The sequence below is a fragment of the Micromesistius poutassou genome, assembly GCF_964030765.1.
Source record: "Micromesistius poutassou genome assembly, chromosome: 11".
NCBI classification, from domain to species: Eukaryota; Metazoa; Chordata; class Actinopteri; order Gadiformes; family Gadidae; genus Micromesistius; species Micromesistius poutassou.
In genome coordinates, this window is record NC_140281.1 from 5,301,478 (window position 1) to 5,313,977 (window position 12,500).

The window sequence follows — 12,500 nt, forward strand, 5'->3', positions numbered from 1 at the left end:
AATTCCTTCTCAACCATGGCTGAGATAACCCCCACTACGAGTCTCGTTGTGGAAATACCAGAGACGTCAGAGAACCCGACTCAGTCAAGTCTTTTCACCAAATGCAAGCTTTACAAGCTTTAAAGCTTGCCTTATTGTGTTGCGTGTTATGCGCCATAACACCAACAGCAGAACGGTTATCCAAATAACAAAGAAGTGTACAACACTTGCGTTACAGCACGCACACACACACATGTGGCACTCGCACGGTCGTAGCTCATTGTCTCATTGGCGGGCCAAATTCTCTGGACGGGCAAAGCAGAGAAAGGGGAGGTAACCTGGCCCCTTATGACAACATATGGGGCCAAACTCCAAATCGGCGCGTCTGAGCTTTGTTCTTTCAAAGGCAGAGTAGGATACCTAGTGCTTGTTTTACACCTTATGCCATTTATAGCTACTGGGGGACCAAAGGGAGGCTAGGGGAATTCATTAATGTTAGAAAACCTCATAAAGTGAAATTTTCATGCCATGGGACCTTTAAAGTTACACTCACTTAAGGGTTACACTCTATTTAAAGTTACACTCTCTTTATGGTGTAACTTTTTGGTAGATGTGATTTCTTGTATTCTGGTGCATTTTGGGAATGGCCACTAGCTAAAAATTCATTCAGATTCAAAGCCTACATCCTGACTTGCAGGGCCTGGACAAGCTTACACTGCATATACAGACCTACTTTATGTTATTCCACCAACCATTGCTATTTGTCCTATGGGTGTTATTGAGGCAAATCAGGATCACTGTTTTTGTCTTTTTACACATTTATGAGATAATATGAAAAGACATTGAATGAGTTTCATGTGGGACTATATTTCTATATTTTAATGAATAAGCCTGAAGCTTCAGAAAGTTTTTAAACAAAGCATAGGGTGGAACGGTCATGCGGTTCCTCTCGTCAGTCCAAGTATTGTCCATGATGGAAAGATCAGCTCAACGGGAGCATTTGTGCCAGGCATATACATGGCAAACTGACAAATTAGACATATTTTTTTGAATCTCCCTGCTTCTGAAATGTGCGAACATCTCCGTCCAGCGCTCATCCGCTGAGTGGACGAGCACTGCATTCCACTGTGCAGATTAAATCGTGCAGCATCCATTGTGTGATCATCCCTGTTGCATGTGACCTCACACATTGTTGAAATCATATGCTGGATACTTTAATCTTTCTATGTGGTTTTTAGTTAATGATCGGGCTATAATAAGACCATGTTGGCTATGTAATCGCGGACAAAAGGGGACATTTCATAGTGGATGGTGGAAACTGGGACACTTTAGCGTCACGACAGGCTTTTGCTGGGATTCGGGACACACAACTCAAAATCAGAACTGGTCACCCAAGAATGAAGTGGTACAACAAGCTAAGCTACATGCTAAGCTATGCGGCAGTGGACACAGGGAGAGGAGCTGCTCTTTGTCTGGGTGGATGAAACCAAAAATGGTGGTTTTAGTCTAACCATGCCTTATGGATTGTATTCTACTATCATGTTTGAATGTATGGATTCTTCTCAGGAGAATAGGGTGCATCTTTGAGAGAGAATAGAGTGATTGATGACAGTTAGAGGGAGAAACAGAGAGAGCAAGAATGAGAGAGACACATGTTAGACTAAATGGTCTATCCTCCTCCCATTTCTCATGAGAGCTTTAAAAATAGTCTGTGTGTCTGCCTGGGTGTGTTGGTGTGTGTCATATATTAGAAAAGGCATCAGAGTTTCCGGTGTGCAATCACAATAATAAACAGCCCCTCACTCTGTGTCCTGGGCAGGAAATTCATTAAATCATAGCGTTTGATTTGGGGACCACGGGAACTGGCCTCTATTGAAGTCTGTTTTCTTTCTGTGACCTTTCAAGTCCTAGTTTCACTGTGTACTGTGTCTGTGTATGTACCAGGTTCACGTGTGCACACACACACACACACACACACACGCACGCACGCACGCACGCACGCACGCACGCACGCACGCACGCACGCACGCACACACACACACACACACACACACACACACACACACACACACACACACACACACACACACACACACACACACACACACACACACACACACACACACACGCCAGCGTGTGCACACAGGGAATAATGTGGGAGGGAAGGAGAAGAAGAATATGCAAAAGACATAAAAACATAATGCAAACAAAATGTAACACACAGACACACACAAAGATGAACACACACTCAGCGACAAGCAGCCATTTGAACCAGGAGCACACATGAAAGGCCCCCCGAGGCATCTGTTCTGTTACACAAAGGAAACCCTGTCTGAAGGCATGGTGCAATAGACAAAACATGTCTGAATATAACCTCTCACACACACACACACACACACACACACACACACACACACACACACACACACACACACACACAGGCACGGGCACATTGACACATTATTTTAAAAAGGACAAGTTTGAGGTATAGTATTTGGATGATTTTGCTTACTGGAGTATTTAGTTGGATCAGTTAACAAAGTAATCAGATCTCATTTCTGGATCGTAATATATTATGTCATCACATTTTGTCATTTAATAATAATTGTAGGGGTTAGGGTTAGGGATATAAGTGATATAATATAGTTGATGTGATGGAGTTGATGTGATAGAGGTGGAGGTGATGGAGGTGATGTGATGGAGGTAATGTGATGAGTTGATGAGATGGAGGTGATATTATGAAGGAGATGTGATGGAGGAGATGTGATGGAGGTGGAGGTGATGTGATGGAGGTGGAGGTGATGTGATGGAGGTGGAGTTGATGTGATTGAGGTGTGACAGAGGTGGAGGTGATATCATGGATGTGATGTGATGGAGGTGGAGGTGATGTGATGGAGGTGATGTGATGGAGGTGATGTGATAAAGGATATGTGAGAGAGGTGGAGATGTTGTGATGAAGGTAGAGGTGGTGTGATGGAGGTGATGGAGGAGATGTGATGGAGGTGGTGGAGGAGATGTGATGGAGGTAATGAAAGAGATGGAGGGTCCACTTACAGGCCATCCGCAGGGCAGGGGTGCCACTGCCACTGGACGTGTGGCGAGGGGACTCCCTGGGACGTACAGTGCAGGGCTTGCCTGCTCCCACGCGGGACGGGGGCGGGGTCCGGTGATGTCACCGCCTTCTCCCCTATCTGAGGCCTCACTACACCACAGACACACACACGCACGCACAAACACACACACATATACAGACACACATATATAAGAAGAAGGCTGCACTGTCCCAGGTGCATATATCCCATGAAATAAGAGGCGTAGTAATGATCTTAGTAGTGAGTTCCTGAGCCGTAGTTCCTACCGTTCACCACCAGTGTGAGCGTGAGGTTCCGGTACAGGCCGTGCTCCTGGTTCCCCACCAGAACGGTGTATTTCCCAGCATCCTCCTCTGCCACGTCCCGGATCACCAGGGAACTCTGGTTGACACGGTAACGGGAGCAGAGCTCGGCGGCGACCATCCCATCCTTCAACCTGTCCACCAAGAACAACGGTTGTTATCTGACGGTTTCCTGAACCGACTCACAGCTCACAGGTCACACTGAGGTTCCATCAATGATTGTTTTCTTTGGTTGGATTAAGCTGGATGGTCTTGGGCTGGATGTGTTGGACCAGTTCAGACCTGGGTCCTAGTGCCCCCCAGGGACCCCTAGGAGCGGGGCAAAGGGGAGGACTTACCATATGACCTGAGGGGGGGGAAAGGCTCGGAGTTTGGGGGTCAGGCGATAGGACTTCTGCCCGACGTTGGCCTGCAGGACCGACCCGTTCCTGGCCTTCAGGCGGATGAACGGTCGATCTAGAAGGGAGGACAACCAAAAAACTGATTTTATTGTATATATAAATATGTGTTGGTCTGGTTTGTTCTTGGTCTATTTATCTGAACAGGCCAGACGGTACGTGAAGCTGTAGCTATGCAGTATAGACTAGCCTGTGACCGCGCCCACAAAACCCATGTCTGTTAGGACTCAACCCCCTGGTGTGATGGGGGTCATGTCTGTTAGGACTCAACCCCCTGGTGTGATGGGGGTCATGTCTGCAAGGGCGTAGGTTTAGATTCAACATTGGGGGGGACAAATTTTCAGCAGGGGGTCTGGGGGTTCCCCCCCAGAGAATTTTGAGCGTCAAAAACCATTTACTGCATTCTGGTGAATTTTTATTCAACAATTTGTGCCTTTTCTGAATTAATTAATGGCAGAAATTTCTTTACTATGTATAGGTAATTTACTTAGTGAACGCTCTCGCCTCCACGTCGTCCATTCATTACTGACTTGTCGGGCATTAACTTGTATACTTTGTGGTGTCACCTCTATACAGTTAATTGGACACTAATGCAAACACCAACCTGTTGCCCTTGTCACTGTCTGTGCCAGCAACAATAGACTGTATAAAGACAACGACCATGCATGTCTGTGATGGGGGTCATGTCTGTTAGGACTCCAGCCCACGGTGTGATTGGGGTTATGTCTGTCAGGATTCAACCCCACGGTGTGATGGGGTCATGGCTCGACTAACTACATAAGCTCGCACCACCACAAACCACTTCTACTCGCTGGAGCAATGCCCCCTGTTGAACTTGCCAGCCAACCAAACACACAACGAATGTAATAATCGGACGCCTTTTGGATTAACAGAAGACACACGTTTAAGAATTAACCGAAGATTAATTTCTTACATACATTAATTCCTGTCAACACGGAAGAAGCCCTTCCTTCTTAACAACGTGTTCCACACCGGAACAACACAGGGGTGGTTGAGTCGGAGGTGGTTGAGACTCAACATAATTGGTTAATTTAGAGCAACTATCTCTGTACATTCTCTGAATTTGTCCCTAGTTTGAATAGTGTGAATATTTGCTCTGACTTGTCCTTCTGGTTGGGATTATTGGTGTGACTGGGAACCCTCACATAGTCATCAGACCCAGAAAGCATCCTGTCCTCCTGGAGGCTCATAGGAATAAACCAATACCGGGACAAGCTGGAGTGGTTTATCCACATTACACCACAGCTACCAACAAGGATTAGATATGAGTTCATCCATAACATTGTGTTTTTTTTATCAACTTAATCAGTTCAAATTAAAAAAGTATTTAACGGTTCTATGAGCATATCTTTTTTCATTGTCAAGGTAACACCTGGTTGATAGTTATTTGTTGTTTTTAATGCACTGGTTTGGACATGTTAAAAGGCAGAGGTGTCCTGTTGTTAAAAATAATGTATCGATCAAGCATTTACCACTGCTGTATAGAGAGAGAATACCAATACCACGCTCTACACACACAAACCCCACCACACTGTGTGTCTGCTTCATTACCCACCATAGACCATCAGGCTGACGGCGGGCCGCTTGGCCTTGGTGCCGCTGCTGACCCTGCAGGTGTACAGCCCCCGGTCTGACCTCTGCAGCCGCGGAAGGGTCAGCACGCTGTAGAACAACACGTAGGTCCTCTTCTTCACGATGCGCTTCCTGATGGAGCTGCTGCTGTTGTTCTGGGAGGAGAGGGGAGAGGTGGAGGATCAGTCAGATGAAGGAGCTAGCTAAAGAGATGTCTTCAGCTCCCAATATATAGAGATTACTTCAGATAACTTCAGCATAATCTAAAACGGTAAATGTATCAGAGCATCTTCTATCTAAGGTTTTCCAAAGCCCTAGTAGTAGTGGATGCAGTGCCCACCATGCCCGGGTACTCCCAGGTGATGTTAACCCTGGTGTTGAGCTCTCCGATGGCGGTGCAGTTCAAGACGAAGCGCTCTCCCTTCAGGGCTTTCACAGGGCCACTGGTGTTCAGGTAGGCCTCCTTGATGTTGGACACTGGACAGGTGGGGGGAACCAGGGAGATGGAGGGAAAGGGTTAGTCCTTGATTTCCTTAAAGGGCCTCGATGGAGAGGTGTAGGAGAGGTATTTGGAGAAATCACCCAACAATTGACGTTTGAGGAGCTAAATTGTGTCTTTAAAGAGCCAGTGAGCCCACTGTTTCAGATGGAATTCAACACTATGTGATTTTAAAAAATTAGAGTGAAAAGAGAGTTTTAAGGAAGAGAGGGGTGTGTTATCCCCCTGGTTACGACCCACGGCAACTTTATGATACCTTTTCCTTTTTGGTCGTTTTGTAACTGTTATGAGTGTTATAATAAGCAATGTTGTATATAAAATGCGCCACACACCGTAGCGTTATACTGTAGGTGTCCGGGAAGCCTAACCCTTACTCGGACGTGGACATTACACACACCGCTGCTCAGACGGAGCTTCACCACCCACACACACCGCCCAGACGGAGTTCCACATGTCCACACACACCGCCCAGACAGAGCACCACAAACCACACAGACAGAGCTCCACAAACACCGCTTTGACAGAGTGCCACACGTCCACACACACTGTGCCACCGGTGCCCCTTGGTCGTGACGTCAGACTACTTCAGTAAAGGTCAGACATCATGAAGGGAATGCCACCTGCGTACAGCATGAGTGGAACGTTCACGTAGTGTTTTGGGGTGAAAACATTTTACCCCTTTTTCCTCAAAATTTTTGACTTATTCCATTAAAGGAGAATTTCACCAGTGGAGACATGAATATCTGTATTGAAAGTGGGTCATATATTTAGTTGAACAGTAACATAAATGTCTAATTTGGTGCCTTCTTGACCGAGAAAAGGCAGACAGTGACTTTTTGGCGCTTGTGGATTGAAGACGACAACTCCCACAATGCCAATCAGCGTTCACTCCCTGGAGGAGCAGGAGGAGAAGGTGATTGTTGCCGTTTGAGGTCTCCCAGAGCTCTATATCTAAATAATATAATAATATATAATATATAGTAATAGTATAATATAATATAATATAGAATATCACGGCCAAAAGATGTGTGCGCCTTCGGATGATAATATGAATTAAAGACTGTGTCGGGTTCTTGGATGTCTCTGGTACTACTTCCACAACAAGTAAAGACTTGTAGTGGGGGTTATCTCGGCCTGAGTCCTGCGTGACCCGCACAATTTGGATGAAACGGCTGAAAAATAATGTACTTTGTCGGAACAGCGCGGGTTTTGCGATGGCCAGAGAGACTTCTCCGTTGCTAGATATGTTATTCAGGAGCGGAGGAGTCAACTAAAACCGTCCACAGTGGATGATGTGCTTTTTTTGCACGGCAATCTATTCCCCGGCATTCCATCTAATGTGTCTAATTTTCCTTCGGTTGCAGGTCTATATAAATTTATAGGGGGTCTGGTCGGGTGCGGAATGTAATTTGCGGGTGCGGGTTTGCAAATTAAGACCAGTGTATTGATTCTTGGTCCATGGTGGAGAAGGAATTGGGGAAAGCAGCTTTGGCTTTGACTCTTTAAGTCCAGATTGAACCTCGACTTCAGATTGATGTGGAAGGACCAAGATGTCGGAGAACCCGATGCAGTTGTTTATTCATAATATCATCCAGGCGCACACAGCTTTTGGCCGTGATATTAAATATTATATTATAGATGTCTATATATTATATTATTTAGATATAGACCTCCAGGTCTCCCGCCGGAGCTCCCGGAGTGTTCTAGAATATCTTATAGAACACGGCCAAAAGCTGTGTGTGCCTCTGGATGGTATTATGAATAAACGACTGCGTCTCTGGTACTACATCATTGCTTCTTTAGTGCTCATGTGAAAATCCATACAGTAGCGCAAATTCACACGGGTGTACTCTCTATACTGTATATACCATACACCTCTAAGTCCCACCCACTGGAACTAGTGCTTGTAGTTTTTTAGAGCCCCCCCCCCCCCCCCCCTCTAACACTTGCTTTAAGTGACGCAAAAATCTGTCATTTTGCGTCATTTAAAGCAGGAAGTGTTAGAGGTAGATACAGAGCTCTCCTGTCTCAGGGGAAAATGAAGGAATGATGCAGGACCATTTAAAAATATGACTGGTTACTAATGATACAAAGCTTAATGCAAATGGGTGAAGTGTCCCTTTAAGAGTGATATAACATTGCAGAGATGACTATGTTGAGGATCATCTATAACAAAATAACGTGATTTTGGGTTCACTGGCTCTTTAACACAATAACAGTATTTAACAAATCAGGCCATAAAAGATTTCCTTGATACAAAATTAACCCATAAATGCAAAATGAAAATACATTTTATGCTTAATGGCACTTACTGTACACACTTATTGTATGTTGTACGTCCTGGCACTTAAAAATAGCATTGTGTAGCATTGTATCCTAGCTATCTTTTTTATATATGGGGAATGGGTTAACCAAGCGATTGTTAGTGCTTATACTTGTTTCTATGAGCATCCTTACTGTACCGACAGTGATATATTGTTGTTTCTACTTCTTCTGACAAATGTACTTACTGTAAGTCGCTTTGGATAAAAGCGTAAATTATTTGATGGAGGTAGATCCTAAAGCTCGGGGTGTGGAGGGGTTCACCTGGTCTGTGGACAAAGTATCGGTAGGATGAGCGGGCCACGCCCTCCACCAGGGCCTGGCAGTAGAAGAGGCCGATGTAGAAGTAGGAGGGCCGCCGGATGGTGAACCCCCGCCGGCTGTTCCACACGATGTTGGTCTGGTCGGGCCTCACCTGCTTCTCCTCACCGTACTGCAGGGAGGTCACACACACACACACAGATAAAGACATACAAAGACACACACACACACACACACACACACACACACACACACACACACACACACACACACTCTCTCTCTCTCACACACACACACACACACACACACACACACACACACACACACAAAAACCCTCTCTCACTCCTGGTTCTAGCAGAAGACAGTGCTTCTCCTGGTTTGGCCTGAGAAGATTACAACTGGCTCAGCCAAAATCTGATCTGTCATCTAGAGATTCACAACCAGCTTAACAGCATCTACTGTTTTGAAAGTTAAGTTACGGTATGTGGTGAAAAATTGACAAAATTGGAAAATATATTAGCGGCAGAAAACAAAGCAGAAAAAAAAGTTTGGAGACAAAGGAAAAGACAAACTGTGCTCAGGAATTTAAGCTGAGGACACATTTCAGCTGGGAACAAAACCCAACTTTACTGTACAGCTCAGAATTTGAATGCACCATAATCTGGAGCTGGAAACACAGGCTGCATGAAATACAGATTAAAATACAGATTCAGTTCAGATCGATTCAGAAACTGTTTCCCACTGTTTCCCATCCGACTGGGATGCTATTGCAGGTTAGCTCAACCTGTATTAGCATTAGCAGGGCTGTGAGTGAGAGCATTGTCAGGCTGGGAGTGAGATCATTGTCAGGCATTGTAAAAGAGCTGCTTCATAAGCTCCTCACTACCTTGAAATGGAGGCTTGCGTAACCTTGTTGTTTTTCAAGAGGCTAATTCAAGGAAATGTTTACTGGAGTTTCTCTGACACAGTGGAGGTCCCCACCCTCTCTCCAGGGAACAGGTGGACCCCTCCACCCCTGTATGCACACGCACACACACACACACACACACACACACACACACACACACACACACACACACACACACACACACACACACACACACACACACACTCACATCCACACACACATACACACACACACACACACACACACACACACACACACACACACACACACACACACACACACACGCCAACACACATTCTCTCCAGGCTCCTGTGTGAACTGGCTGACAGCGCCCCTCCCAGAGCAAGGCTGTGAGGTGACCCTTCTAGACGCCACTAGGCTCCTCCCCCTTCCTGTCCAGGGCCTGTACAGTAGATGTACTCTCCCACCCCCACTGAAACACACACACCCTCCTCAGCACCCCTGGGTGCACCCTCCTGGTTCTAGCGGGAGTCAGTGCTTCTCCTGGTCCGGCCTGAGAAGATGACCTCAGCCAGTCTGTGATGTCATCGTCCACTGCTGCTGTTTGAAGAGCAAAGTGTGGCGTAAGGGAGAGGGTAGAGAGTAGGTGCTACTCCCAAGATGTTGACCAAACATACAGAAGTAAATGTTTGGCAGGGTTTAGGGTCTGGGCAGCTAGGACGCCAGGAAGAGGATTAATGGTCTCTCCAACAAGGAAACACCTCCCTTGTTGACCCATGGAATGGTCAAGAAGGTAAGTGGGGGAGTCAGGAGTATTTATACAGTCATTATACATCACAATTAGAGTCAGAGAGAGCTTCGATGGCCCACAAGGAACGGCCCCAATTGGGGCCGTTCCTTTGCAAACCCTCGAACAACCTCACATGCAAGGCAAGGACAAACCCATGGTGGGAATAAAAAGAACCAGGAGACAGATCACCTCTTCTAAGATAGAAATGAGAGGAGAAGGAGGAGGAGAGGGAGGAGGAGAGGGAGGAGGAGAGGGAGGTGGAGGAGAGGGAGGAGGAGAAGAGGGAGGCAGAGTAGAGGGAGGAGTAGGAGAGGGAGAAGGTGGAGAAAGGAAAGAGGAGGCGAGGGAGGTGGAGGAGAGGGAGGAGGAGGAGAGGGAGGTGGAGAAGAGCGAGAGATAGAGGAGGAAGAGAGGTGGAGGAGGAGGAGAGTGAGGTGGAGGAGGAGGAGCGTGAGGTGGAGGAGGAGGAGAGGGAGGACGAGGAGGGGTGAGAGGATGAGTGGAGGAGGGAACCACAAGAGTAGTCAGGATATGAGGAACACAACCCCTTCCTATCTCCTGGCATCCTGTTAGCACAGGATATAGACACTTTGACTGGAACCCCCAGGTCACAACCATCACCACAGTCCCTCCCTCCCTGTGTCTCCCTCCCTCCCTGTGTCTCCCTCCCTCTCTCCCCTGAGTGCCCTGTCACTTCCACGGCCGGCCGGGCAAGAGGGAGCACTCAGGGTATTGTTTGCCAGTGAGAAGGGGTCAGATGGAAGATCCAGGCGCAAGTGCAAAATCCTTCCAAGAAAGCAACCCTCACGGCGTGTGTGACAGGCAAGGGGGAGAGACCCAAGCCGAGGAGAGGAGGAAGAGGGCTGCTGACGGGGAGGAGGAGGAGGAGGAGGAGGTATTTTTAGAACAATCCCTCTCTTGGCTCCCTGAGTGAGTGTGCTCCAAACACTGGCTGGAGCCAGGGAGTTCTCACTGTGGTACATGTGGACGTGTATGTCAAGTGTGCGTGTGTGTGTGTGTTGGTCAATGCCACTGCATGTACTGCATCCAAAATAAAGGTATGTGCAGCCGGCCCCCCTCCGTGCGAGGGCTGAGGCCCCATAGCGTGCGACCACCAGAGCTTTGGCAGGTCATGGCCGCAGGGGGCGTCCACCAGAGCCCCCCCAGCTCCGCCTACTCCTGCGTGGGCTCCTGACAGCCCGGGCTGGGTGCTAGTGCATGCTCTTTATTCTTAATGAATGGAGCAGACCTCCAGCCAGATGGCATGGGGTTGGCTCTCAGTCACGTAGTGTCGTCTGGAGTCAATAAGGCATCCTTCATGTAGTCTATATAATATAATATAATACATATGGACGTAAAATTTAAACATACTTTTGCCCAGCTACTTCCTATATTTGGCATGGGCCTGCTTAATATATTGTTTATAATATATCCAGACAGAACACACAGTAATATTCTATCTTAATATATTGTTTATAATATAGCCAGACAGAACACACAGTAATATTCTAATGTTGGTGCTATCATGAATGATCCTTTGCTCCCAGTGAAGCGCTTCTATCTGCCCAGCTGGGTTAGATGGAGGTTCTGCAGACCTCGCATTGGTGGGCATTTCACGCCGTGTCTCTACTATCTCCCCCGGAGGTCCGCTGGTCTTTGTCCTACGAGTCGTCTCTCCCCCTGGGGAGGGTCAGTACACAGTAGCTATGCTGGTCTGGGCCTGCCAACAAAAGGCACCGTGAGGAGCAGAGGCCGCGTGCTGGTGTGTTTGAAGTGGGCTGGCAGGGCCAACAGTAGCTGCCCTTGCGGGACCCGGTCATTGTGCTCACGCCACCTCGGGCCCGTCCAGCAGAATATAAAAGCAGCTGTTGAAGGCATCAGAGGAAGCCTGGCATGCACTGTTCCTGAGCGCTCTGTGTGTGTGCATGTGACAATGTGTGTGTGTGTGTGTGTGTGTGTGTGTGTGCATATGCGTGTGTGTGTTTGGGTGTGCGGGACAATGTGTGTGTGTGTGTGTGTGTGTGTGTGTGTGTGTGTGTGTGTGTGTGTGTGTGTGTGCGTGTCTGTGTGCGTGCAATTGTGTGTGCGTGCGTGTGTGTGTGTGTGTGTGTGTATGTGTGTGTCTGTGTGAACATGTGTGTGTGTTCTGGCTCCGGGGGCAGAACCGGTGCCAACCGGACATTGAGGCGCCGCTCGTTCGGGGAAAGACGAGTTGTAAAAACAACAAAGAACAAGAACATCTTTGACATTCGGCCGGTTCAGTTCTGGTAAGGACGTCAACACACACACACACACACACACACACACACACACACACACACACACACACACACACACACACACATGCAGACCACACACATACAGACACACACACAGACACACAGACACACAGACAC

General features: G+C 47.4%; 1 protein-coding gene across 3 annotated transcripts in view; it reads right to left on the reverse strand.

The window, feature by feature from the left end:
- flt1 (fms related receptor tyrosine kinase 1) overlaps positions 1-12,500 on the reverse strand; it is a 46,410-nt gene that overhangs the window by 24,782 nt on the left and 9,128 nt on the right. For all 3 annotated transcript variants that reach the window (XM_084475157.1, XM_084475156.1, XM_084475158.1), the window contains exons 5-10: positions 8,450-8,618; positions 5,705-5,841; positions 5,348-5,519; positions 3,712-3,829; positions 3,338-3,507; positions 3,034-3,181 (exon numbers count right to left, since the gene is read on the reverse strand). In XM_084475157.1, the coding sequence (XP_084331283.1) occupies positions 3,034-3,181; positions 3,338-3,507; positions 3,712-3,829; positions 5,348-5,519; positions 5,705-5,841; positions 8,450-8,618 (914 nt within the window). The remainder of the gene's footprint in view (positions 1-3,033; positions 3,182-3,337; positions 3,508-3,711; positions 3,830-5,347; positions 5,520-5,704; positions 5,842-8,449; positions 8,619-12,500) is intronic.